This window comes from Rhinoraja longicauda, chromosome 13, assembly GCF_053455715.1.
Source record: "Rhinoraja longicauda isolate Sanriku21f chromosome 13, sRhiLon1.1, whole genome shotgun sequence".
NCBI lineage: Eukaryota > Metazoa > Chordata > Chondrichthyes > Rajiformes > Arhynchobatidae > Rhinoraja > Rhinoraja longicauda.
Window position 1 is genome coordinate 12,675,632 of NC_135965.1, and position 12,500 is coordinate 12,688,131.

A 12,500-nucleotide genomic window follows, 5' to 3' on the forward strand; every position below is an offset into this window, starting at 1 on the left:
ACTTCATTGGCTGTGGAAAGCAAAGACTTTGAGTTATATAAATGCAAGTCGTTGTTTGGTGAACGACTGAATTAGATTTTACATTTGGAAAACATATTTGAAAATTTAGGCACTCAATAATCAAGTCATCTTTTAATCTATGAATTAGCTGCCAGAATTGGGCGGCAGTGGAGTTGCTGCCTTACAGCGCCAGAGACCCAGGTTTGATTCTGACAACAGGTACTGTCTGCACGGAGTTTGTATGTTCTCCCTGTGATTGCATGGGTTTTCCCCTGGTGCTTCAGTTTCCTCCCACTCTCCAAAGATATACAGCTTTGTACGTTAATCGGCTTCGGTAAGAATTGTAAAATTGTCCCAAGTGTGTAGGATAATGCTAGTGTACGGGGTGATCGCTGGGCGGAGTGGACTTGGTGGGCCAAAGGGCCTGTCTCTGCACTGTATCGCTTCAGTTCTAATGTAATAATACTTACAAATAGTATAAGCAATGCTTGCATACAAAAAAAAGACAAACTTGCAGCTAACATTGCACACATTCCAAGTAAGCCAAAACCTAGTGATAAAAATCAACAGCACAGTGGATGCTCCATCTCAGCTTGTCCAGTAGTCCCCAGCATGATAAATGCCAATTCGAATCACTGCCCTTAATATCAAGCAAGATCTAAAGACATTGAATACAGCTACAGGCCCTGACAACATTCTGGCAATACAACTAAAGACAAGGCTCCAGAACTTGCTGGTCACTTAGCCAACCTGTTCCAGTACAGGAACAACTCTGGCATCTAGCATACAATGTGGGAACTTTCCCAGGTAGGACAAATCCAACTCGGCCAATAACCACCCCATGAGTCTACTCTCAATCATCAGCAAAGTGCTGCAAGGGACTGTGACACTTGCTTAGCAACAACCTGCTCATAGCAGCTCAGTATCTGCTTCGCTACAATAACTTGGCTCCTAACTTCATTTCGGCACTTAGTCCAGTCATGAAGATGAACTCCAGCGAAGCAAGAGTAACTGCCCTTCAAGGCAGCATTTGATTGAATATGACAACAAGGAGTCTTGGTTACTCCAGAAACAATGAAGGAGCCATCCGGATGGCGCCGTCAGCGATGGAAGCCTCGCCTACAGTGGTTTTTTTGTTATTTTTAGTGTGTTTTAAAAAGTATGTGTTAATGTTCTTTGGTTTGTTTTATTTGGGGGGGTGGGGGTCGGGGGAAACTTTTTTTCAATCTCTTACCTTGCCAGAGATGCGATTTTTTCCAGATTGTATCTCCGGTCGCTCTGCGGCCTAACATCGTGGAGCTAGCGGCCTTACTCGAGACTGACTTTGATCCTCACCGCGGGGCCGTGGACTTACCATGAGAGCCTGCGATCCTTTGCCTGGTATCGACGCTCCAACCGTGGCCTGCGGATTTCAACATCGAGGAGCTTTCAGTCTCGGGTAGAGACTGATGCCGGGAAGCTCCAAGCTGCAGGAGGTTCGACCAGGCCCGACTCGGGAGTCCGATCGTTCGGCGCGGGGAGCTGAGATCCCCCCGATGCGGAGGGCTCGGCCCCGGTTGTGGGAGCCAAGATTGTCCAGACAACGGAAGGTTCGAGTGCCCCAACCGCGGGAGAACAAAGAAGGGAAGCAGATTGAATTTTTTTGGCTTTCCATCACATGATATTCATGTTAAAAATGTATTTGGATGTCTTGTTGCTCTTTATTGGTATGACTGTATGGCAATCAGAATTACACTGTACCTTAATTGGTACATGTGACAATAAACTCACCCTGGAAACCTTGACTTATGGAGAGACAATCCGCTCATAATTATACCATCGCAAAGTAAGATGGTTGTGGTGGTTAGAGGTTACTCACTTCAGCCACACAAACCTTTCTGTAGGAGTTCCTCAGGGTAGTGTTCCAAGCCCAATCATCTTCAGCTGCTTCATTGACCTTTCTTCAATTGCAGAGTTTGTTGGGATGTTCGTTGTTGATTGCTCCATGTAAAGCACCATTCACAACTCTTCAGTAATGAAGATACAAACAACAGCAGATGCTGGTTTATAAAGAAAGATACAAAGTGCTAGAGCAACTCAGCGGGTCAGGCAGCATCTCTGGAGAACAAAAAAAGTCTGCAGTAGGGTCCCAACCTGAAAAACCACCCTATCCATGTTCTCCAGATGCTGCCTGACCTGATGAGTTACTCCAGCATTTTGTGTCTTTTATTCCTCAGAAATGAAGCTGGCCACAAAAATGCAGCAAAACCTGTACAATATTCAGGTCTGAGCTGATAGGTGGCAAGTGACATTCACACTACACGAATGCCAGGCAGTGACAATACCTAACAAGAGCAAATCCAGCTATCACCCTATGGCATTACCATCACTGACTAGAGAGAAGTATCAGTCTGAAGAAGGGTCTCGACCCGAAACGTCACCCATTTCTTCTCTCCTGAGATGCTGCCTGACCTGCTGAGTTACTCCAGCATTTTGTGAATAGAGAGAATTATCTACTGAGTTCCCCAGAGGTCTCAAAAATCACTATTCATATTAATGACAGACTTGTACTAAAGCAAGGTTTCAAAATCTTTCGATAACACAAAGCCTACAGTGAATTGTGAGGAGGAGACAAGCAGACATCAAGAAGATTATAGACAAGTTAATGGATGGATGATAGATGCAATTCCATGCTGGGAAATGTGAAATGCTGCAATTTAGTTAGAAGAATGGATGGCTGTGAAATAAAACTGAGGATACAATTCTAAAAGGGGTGCAAGATTTTCAGACCGGGGGATTTTTATGGGTACAATTTATTGAAAGTACCAAAGGTTGAGAAAGTGATTAAAAACAAAGGACTCCAGATTTTAAAAATAGTAGCATAACGTACATGGGCAACAAAGTCATAATGAACTGGTTCCGCCACAATTGGAAAATTGTGTCCCTTTCTGTACACCATACTTTAGGAAAGTTATATAGTTTTTGACGAGATACAAAATGCTTTCAGACTGAGGGACTTAAGTTATGGACTGGAGAAACGGATCATTCCCTTTGCAACAGCAGAGGATGCAAGCGGATTGAAGAATGCATTAAAAATTTGTTGAGAATAGGCAATATAGAAACATTTCACATTGGCAGAGAGATCAAGAATTAGGGGACATAAAATGAAGATGATTGTCAAAAATTGTAGCAGGATCTTGATCAGTTGGGCTGAGGAATGGTTGATGGAATTTAATAGAGGGATCGAGGAGTACAGGTCCATAGTTTGTTGAAAGTGACATCGCAGGTAGATAGGGTGGTCAAAAAGGCTTTTGGCACATTGGTCTTCATCAGTCAGAGCATTGAGTATAGAAGTTGGGAGGTTGTTGTATAAGGCCTTGGTGAGGCTGGATTCAGAGTATTGAGTTCAGTTTTGGGCACCATGCTACAGGAAAGATATTGTCAAGCTGGAAAGGGTGCAGAGAAGATTTACGAGGATGTTGCCAGGACTCGAGGGCCTGAGCCATAGGGAGAGGTTGAGCAGGCTAGGACTCTATTCCTTGGAGTGTAGGAGGATGATGGGTGATCTCAGAGGTGCATCAGAGGTTCATGAGAGGAATAAATCGGGGAGACGCACAGAGTCTCTTGCCCAGAGTTGGGGAATCGAGAACCAGAGGACATAGGTTTAAGGTGAGGGGGAAGGAAGATTTAATTGGAATCTGAGAGGTAAATTTTTCACGCAAAAGGCGGTAGGTGTATGGAACGAGCTATTGGAGGAGGTAGTTGAGGTAGGTGCTATCACAACGTTTAAGAAACATTTAGACAGGGATATGGATATGGTAGGTTTAGAGGCATATAGGCCAAATGCAGGCAGGTGGTACGAGTGTAGATGGGACATGTTGGCCTGTGTGGGCAAGCGGGACAAATGACCTGTTTCCACACCATAAGACTCTATAATTGGCAAAAGAATCAAATAAAACACAATCAAAATATATATATTTTAAACACAGCAAGTTAAAAGGCAAGAAAACATTGATTGTATTCAAAAGGGAGATGCTTGGTTATCTGAAAATAAATAATTTGGAGGGATTTGTCGTCAATGGGAAACTGGATCAAGCTGGGTTACTTTGACATTGAGCCTGGATAGATTTGATACACCAAATGGCAATTAGGTATCTCTGTAATATTTTATATGTACCAGAGCTAGAAGATCAGCCCCTGGTTTATCACTTTGAAAAGGTCAGAAGTGCATGAGGGTGTCAATCTAAAACCTCCTATGAGGTTGAATGCAGAATTCTTTCTGGTGGAAGATTGTTCTAAGCCAAAGACAAGGAAAGTGGCATCACGATGTTTCTATCTATTCGCACTATGAAAAGATGTAGAATGCTCTGAGAAATAATTAGATTTGACTAAAAAATGAATAAATTCCATCCTCAAAGATGTGTAAAATGATGGGCAAAATGTACAAATATAGCGCAAGTTTCAAATCTGGTTTAATGTTTTGATAAGAAAATAAAATTTAAATAAAAATACATTTCTAAAACACTAACATGCAGTTAAACAAGTGCCGTTTCTTTAAAAAAAGACTTGAGTTAAGCTAATATACAATATAATACATCATTGTGATTTTGCATCATATACATCAAATGGTCTGGAAGAGAATATATAGACATCAAAACAAACTTTGCCTAATCATGTACCAAATCGTTCAGCGGTCTGTACAATGCATAATTCACCTGGCAGCAATCAATTACATTCTTTCATTATTTAAATTTCAAATCAGTGCTGAGAATCAGGAACATAAGATAACATATTTTACCAAATGTTGCGTTATTTTACAATGTAAACTAATTCTCTTGGGGATGTGAGGGGCGCAACAATTTGAAGAGTCAGCCAAGAACAAAAATATTGTTTAGTCAGGTCTAAGGTTTTCCAAAAAGGAATGTAACCAGCTGTTCAAACAATAAGAACTATTTGCTGGTTCCACCCACTGTAACTCCTTTAAAATGTATTTGCTACTAACCCCCAAGATTAGAAGTATTTAGTGGCAGTAGTCAATGATTTTAAGGTTCCCCCAAGGCAAGTTGGTGAAAGTACTTGTTGGCATGATATTTAACTATAGTCAAGAAAGGCCCAAGGAGTCCCGAGATGTCTTGCTTTAAACAGGGATAGCCAAAATTAGCTTCAGTTTGAACGCGTATGGATTGAAAAACCCATGCACCCCCAAATAAAAACAGGTGAAATCAACTGCCAACTTTGTAAGTCAATGAAACATAATTGTGTGATATAATCGAAAATTATTTTTACAGTAAGCACTGAACCAAATTAAAAACCAAGATCTTTCCCTTTACAAATAGAAAAGACTCTTGAAAGGTGCACATTTGTACTCCAGCATTGCCTTAAATAAATTAAAACAAGCAAATTGCTTATGGTTAGTACAGAACATTTCAGGATTTTTTGTGTGCATGGTTGTATAATTTACATAAAATGCTACAAATTAGCTTCTTCCCATCATTAGTACCTTTATTGATTTCTATGGAAATAGTGAAGTTATTTTGTAATTAATTTCACAGGATTTGAAATACAGACATTACCCTCCATGTATTTAAACCTATTATGATCTTGAGACATTTGTCAAATTATTCAAGTATTTATTACTATTACCTCATGAGATGAAAGTAGCTATTTGATAACTATTTCAATTCTGAAAAGCAGCAGACACAGGGAATATCACACTTCAAACTATGCACAGGATATTTTAGAAGAATATAGTCCAGACTGAATACACAAGGAACACTGAGTGTGATAACAAGACGTCCTTCATACTATTTAAAGTATTGTGGATGAGTTTTGAAAATGAGAATGAAAACTTTCCTGGGACATTAAAACAAGTATTAATATATTTTACTCTCAGTTCATTTATTATTAAAGATAAAATATGGGAAGATGATCAGATATTTATATAGTCCAAAGTGATATGGAATTCACAGATTAGTTCTACAATGAATGACCACGTTATGACAAATGGATTGTTCAACAGATTAATAAAAAATACCAGGCATCAGTCTTTTAAAAAAAATTATAAATTAAGATCACCTGGGAGAGTTCAGGAGATTAAAGTGCATTGAGATCAGTTCACTTTTGTGGACTTCACATGAATGTACACCTTCAGAAAAATGTTTCATATATCTACTGAAGGAAGGCTTGTGTCCTTAAAATACCAGCAAAGTGATGTAAAATATTAATTCCAGAGTTCCAGCAGCTGCCAAATCCTGTTCTTCCACTGGAATTATTTTGTCCCGATAGGATTTTCTCTGTAACAAAAATTAAATAACAGTTCAATATTTAAAATCTCATAATAACACGTCTTAAATTGCAGCTTTGTGAGGAATTGCAATCATCTTTAAAAAGGTAGCACTTCCTCTTAATTAAGAGCTTTATTTCCTTTTTGTGAATTTGTTTCACGATACAACCATTGAACAAATTCTTACAATTGTGATTTCAATAGCAGGATGATGTAGTGGCATGACATCTAAAGATCAATATTTTGCTTTTAATGTTTTGCATTGAAGTCAAAAGGAAGTAAACTCAGGCGACATGTAAAACAGTTAACCAATTCAATTCCATTAGCTACTGCTTAGACAAGTTAAAGGTTATCCCACTTCCTAGAAGATTTGAACCTCAACTGATACAATGGAAAATTAAACTAATACTTACTCACTGCCATATTTAGCACGCGTTGATCTCTTGATTCTATACTGCTCATGAAACTTAGCCAACTCATTCACAACTCCAGTTATTTGCTGAAGTGTTTTGAAGGTAACTCTCGAGTCCTGAATAGTAAAATGGGCAGATTCATCTTGCTCTTGAGGACCTTGATATACATCTATACTCGCACAAGCATCTGCAGAAAAAATCCACCACAAAATTGAATACAGTCAAAATATACAAGCTAACCTTTATTCTCACTAAGTTTCTTTAAAGAACAGTCATCATAATAATGTTTCCTCATCAAACTGTTCCCTGTTAACAAAAAAGCTGTTATTTAGGGATTCAGGGAGAGCTACCTGACTGGATACAGAATTGATAGGAAATAGAGGGTGGTGGTAAAAGGTTGTTTTTTTTAGACATGAGGCCTGTTACTAGCGGCGTGCCTCAAGGATTGATGCTGGGGCCACTGCCGTTTGTCATCTATATCAACCATATGGTTGAAAATGCACAAGGCATGAGTAGTAAGTTTGCCGATGACACTAAAATATGTGATCTTGCCAACAGTGAAGATAGTTATCAAGAAATACAGCGGGATTTTGCTCAGCTAGACAAGTGTGCTGAGGAATGGAAAGAGAAGTTTAATTAAGTTAAGTGTGAGATAGGTAGTCAAACCATGGTAGGAGCTTCACATTGAATGGTAGGATTTTGGGAAATGTTGTAGAATTGAGGGATCAGCAGTAGATACATAGTTCCCTAAAAGTGGTATTGCAGGTAGATAAGCTGGTGAAGGAGGATTTTGGCATGGTAGCCTTCATCAATCAGGGAATTGAGAAGTTGTACAAGATGTTTGTGAGGCTGCATGTGGGATATTGGGTTCAGTTATAGGAAAGATACTATTAAGCTGGAAAGAATGCAGAGAAGATTTATGAGGATGATGCCAGGTCTTGAGGGTCTGAACTATAGGGAGAAGTTGGGCAGACTCATTCCATAGAGTTCAGGAGGCCAAGGTGATATTGTAGAGATATATATGAGGGAAATAGATAGGTTGAATGCCCAGAATCATTTTACCAGGGTAGGGAAATCAAGAACTAGAAAGCACAGATTTTAGGTGAGAGGAGAAAGATTTAATAGGAACTTGAGAGGAAACTTTTTCAGAGGGTGGAGGATATGTGGAATGAGCTGCCAGAGGAAGTAGTTAAGGCAGATACAATGACACTATTTAGAAGACATTTGGACTGGCACATGGAAAGGAAAGATTTAGAGGGACATGGGTTAAACACAGGCTATTGTGACCAGCTTAGATGGGGCATCTTGGTTGGCATGGACGAGTTGGCTTAAGGGCCCGCTTCCATGCCATATGACTATAACTATGTGCTTATTTCAATTTTACATGTACACATAAAAAAACCTGATAAACGGAAATAGCAAATTCATTTTACTAGAGAACCCTGGAGACTTACCTTCCATTTTTTGCAGCCTGGGCAGGTTGGCTTGGAATAATGAAAATATTCTTTCAGCTTCCCGGTCACAGTCTATGGCCAGATGAATATTTGCTGGAGAACCTCTAAAGGAAAAATAACCAACTGTATTAAATAGTTATGAGAGATGACCTTTAAATGTATAAAATCTTGAAAATGTCCTGCAATTCAAGCAGCATCTTTTAAGATGAAGAAAACGTTTTTGAAGTGGGGAGAGATTGGGAGTGAAGAAACGAACTAAAAAGATGTGCAGCTGTGTGAAAAGTGAGAGAAAGATAGAGTTCAATGAAAAATATTTATTAATACAAAGCAAACGGGGTGATATTAGAACAAAGGCACAAAAGTCTGGAAATGTAATGGGAATAGCAGAATTATCTGTAATCGATTAACTAAATGATGGGATTGGTAGGCCTTAGGTTGCCTGGTTGTTGAAGAGAAGTTGTTCCTTAAACGTCATGGAAAGGTGAAAAGATGCAGAGGACAGATGGTGAGGAAGAGTTTGATGAATTAAAGTGACAGACAAACAGGGGCTTAGGTTAAGAAGGGGAAGTGAAAAGGTAGAGGCAGAAGCTGGTAGGTGATATATAGACAGGGAGGAATAATGGTCATATGGGACCAAGTGGGGAGGTGGTGAGGGAGGTGGTGTAAGAGCAAGTTATGCACCTCCTGCAGGGGCAAGGTACCAGGGGACAGGAAGGAGTGAACGGATTAGGGAGTCGGAGAGAGAGTGTTCCCTGCAGAAACCAGAATGGAGTTGGGGGGAAGAAGGGAATATGTAGTTGGCGGGGAGTATCATATAGGAGCTGGTGGAAATAGTAAAGTGTGAAATACTGGGTGCAGCGGCTCGTAGGGTGAAAGGTGAAGACCAGGGGAATTCTCTCTGTTCTGTCTGGAGAGGAAAAGAGCAGACATATAGGAAATGGAGGAAGTGCATACCAATTCCATTTTTACTCAAAGATAATGACTCACCCAATACAGCTGGTGCATCCAACTGCTTTCTCATCTGTATTTTTGCAGCACATCCAGCTTCCAGATAAAAAAGCACAAGGGTGGTAAACATGCAGCCTCTTATGATTGCAACGGCTTAGTCTGGTGATGATCTCAATCCATTCATTAGCTTCTACACAGTTACTACCCTGAACATAAAGTGGTCTTTCAGGTCTGTCCACACTGAGGATTTGAAACATCTATAAACAAAAATCCAAATGTTTACCATTAAGCAAAACAGCTTTCAGTCTTTGATTCAAAACGGCTGAAAAAAGGACAACTTATAATGAAATCTGCACTGCTTCTGAATGCAATGAGTTAATTTTCTATTTAATTTAATCAAAGTGAATTCTCACTAGAAGTACACATCCTGAAATTGTATTTTATAAGAGGAATCAAATGCAGATAAATGTTTTATTACAAGGGTTAGACAATAACTGTATGTAGATTAATTGAAAGCATTCCATGCTCAAAATTTTACTCCAGAACATTTAGAAGCAACGTTTTCAGGTTTGGGGAAAGGACCAGTCACAACTTCAACAATATTCAGATGTTAGCTTACTTATACTAAATGACAGTTGATCAGATTGGAGACGTGAACCGTGACATCTCCCCAGTGATGGGACACAAATAATCACAGATGATATTTGCAAGCAATCTTGAAAATAACTGCAAATATGCACTTTCCTTTTGTCAACGGCGGTACTGATGACTTCATTAAATTCACCTCCCTTGCCAGCTCCTCAGATATTGATATTAATTATTAGTGCTTAGCATAACCTGGGCAATATCCAGGCTCAGACTGATAAGTGGTAAGTAACATTCCTGCCATCTCCAAGAGAACAGATCCACCTCCTTAACACCAATAGGCAGATTACAGAAGATTGCACTACTCCTTGCTTGATGAGTGCAGCATCCCTGATATTCAAGAATTTGACAACCTCTGCAAAGCTGCCTGTTTGTCAGCATCTTATCCAGCACCTTAAGAAGGGTCTCGACCCGAAACGTCACCCATTCCTTCTCTCCCGAGATGCTGTCTGACCTGCTGAGTTACTCTAGCATTTTGTGAATAAATCGATTTGTACCAGCATCTGCAGTTATTTTCTTATACACCTTAAATATTTATTTCTTACCCTACCACATGTGCAACATGATTGCAGTTGCAAGATGCACCAAAATAACTCACCAAAACCTTCTCAACTGTACCACCCAACCTTGTGATCATGCATGATGAAAAATATCTCTGTCTCACACAATCCTAACTGGCAAATATTCCTCTATTTGATTTTCATAGCTTGATTAAAATCCTGGAACCTCCACCTAACAGCACTCCAAAAACCTTTCAACACACGGACCCCAGCACATTGAGAAAACTGCCACCACTTTCTGAATTAAGGATGATCTCAACATTGACACACATCAATAGAGCAAATATAGAAACATTTTCAAAATACTGCCACCGATTAAATTAATTAATATGGCAAAATTGTACAATTTAAGAGGAAAAATAAAAATAGGTAATTTGCTATAAAAAGTGATGTTTCAAAAGCAGAGGGAAATGTGAATCAGATAAATAAATCCTTAAAACTGGAGCCAAACTGTGAAAGGAAAAAGCAGGATTTTCTAATCTCTCAATATACAGTAACCAATTTTTAAATCACAGTAGTTTGCATTAAAACTAAAATTAGATTTTAAAACCAATTTGATTAAAGAATTATCAAAGTACAGCTGGAGAGCCAATTTAATGAAATCATACTGCATGAAAACAGGCTACATGCCCCATCTATATTAGTCCCACTTGCCTACGTTTGGCCCACATTCCTCTAAAATTATTTTATCCATGTACCTCTCTAAATGTTTCTTAAACGTTGTAATAGTACCGGCCTCAACTACCTCCTCCAGTAGCTCATTCCATATATTTACCACCATTTGTGTAAAAAGGTTGCCCCTCAGGTTCCTATTAAATCTCTCTCTCCCCCCCCCCCCCCCCTTAATCTGACACAATTCATCTTATAGACGTATTCCATTTAGTGAAGGTTCATTCTTAAATGGATTTTTCATTATTCTAACATTCTAAATAAAATGCCCAAGTTTATGTTCCCAATGTTGGGCGAGTCCAGAACCAGGGGCCACAGTCTTAGAATAAAGGGGAGGCCATTTAAAACTGAGGTGAGAAGGAACTTTTTCACCCAGAGAGTTGTAAATTTGTGGAATTCTCTGCCACAGAGGGCAGTGGAGGCCAAATCACTGGATGGATTTAAGAGAGAGTTAGATAGAGCTCTGGGGGCTAGTGGAATCAAGGGATATGGGGAGAAGGCAGGCACGGGTTACTGATTGTGGATGATTAGCCATGATCACAATGAATGGCGGTGCTGGCTCAAAGGGCTGAATGGCCTCCTCCTGCACCTAGTTTCAATGTTTACAAGATAAAGTGCAGAAAGTGAGGGTTTGGCGAAGCAAGGTCTACCAAAGCAAAGCCTTGATTTGATATGGTAGCCCAATTAATCAAAGTAAATTAACCAAACAGAACTGGGAACTGATGCTGTCCATTTCATTGTCTGTAATTCCTAACAAAAATGCCCAAATACCACGGCCATACTCCATTCCACACATTGACAAGTTGCACTGTTCCAGACTTTAAGGGATTAGACAGGCTAGGTGCAGGAAAAATGTTCCCCATGTTGTGGAGTCCAGAACCAGGGGTCACGGTTTAAGAATAAGAGGTAGACCATTTAGGACTAAGATGAAGAAAAACCTTTTCACCCAGAGAATTGTGAATCTGTGGAATTCTCGGCCACAGAAGGCAGTGGAGGCCTACTCACTGGATATTTTCAAGAGATAATTAGATTTAGCTCTTTGGACTAAAGGAATCAAGGGATATGGGGAGAAAGCAGGAATGGGGTACTGATTTTGGATGATCAGCCATGATCATATTGAATGGCGGAGCTGGCTCGAAGGGTCGAATGGCCTACTCCTGCCCCTATTTTCTACCATTCTACATTCAAACATAAAGCCGGCTCCATCTACTCAAAACGGTTGGAAAGACTCAGAAAAGGTTAAACACCCCAATATACTTTAAAAGACATTCTTAAACATATTTTGAATAATGAAGAGCTAATGCAAGCAGTCCCATCCATTCATTCCAAGAGCCAAAGACCAGATGAGCTAGCTTGGCATTCTTTGTTGAATCCACAACACAAGAACGGTGCAGTTTGCCTAAAGCCCTGTTCCTACTCTGAACTCTCCACGTGAAGTTCAGCGGCTCAGCAGTCAACCGCCCATTGCTGAATAACTGACAGAAAATTTAGGACTTGGTATCCATGTGCCACATGAGGCATTGTTGGCAGTTACTACAACACATTCCCA

The 12,500-nt window shown here is 39.8% G+C and overlaps 1 protein-coding gene across 2 annotated transcripts in view; it reads right to left on the bottom strand.

Annotated features, from left to right (window-relative positions):
- Positions 1-4,492: 4,492 nt before the first annotated feature.
- Positions 4,493-12,500, bottom strand: part of rasa2 (RAS p21 protein activator 2) — a 147,626-nt gene continuing 139,618 nt past the window's right edge. For both annotated transcript variants that reach the window (XM_078410373.1, XM_078410374.1), the window contains 4 exons: positions 9,117-9,334; positions 8,130-8,233; positions 6,676-6,862; positions 4,493-6,272 (listed from right to left, as the gene is read on the bottom strand). In XM_078410373.1, the coding sequence (XP_078266499.1) occupies positions 6,248-6,272; positions 6,676-6,862; positions 8,130-8,233; positions 9,117-9,334 (534 nt within the window). In that variant the 3' untranslated portion in view covers positions 4,493-6,247. The remainder of the gene's footprint in view (positions 6,273-6,675; positions 6,863-8,129; positions 8,234-9,116; positions 9,335-12,500) is intronic.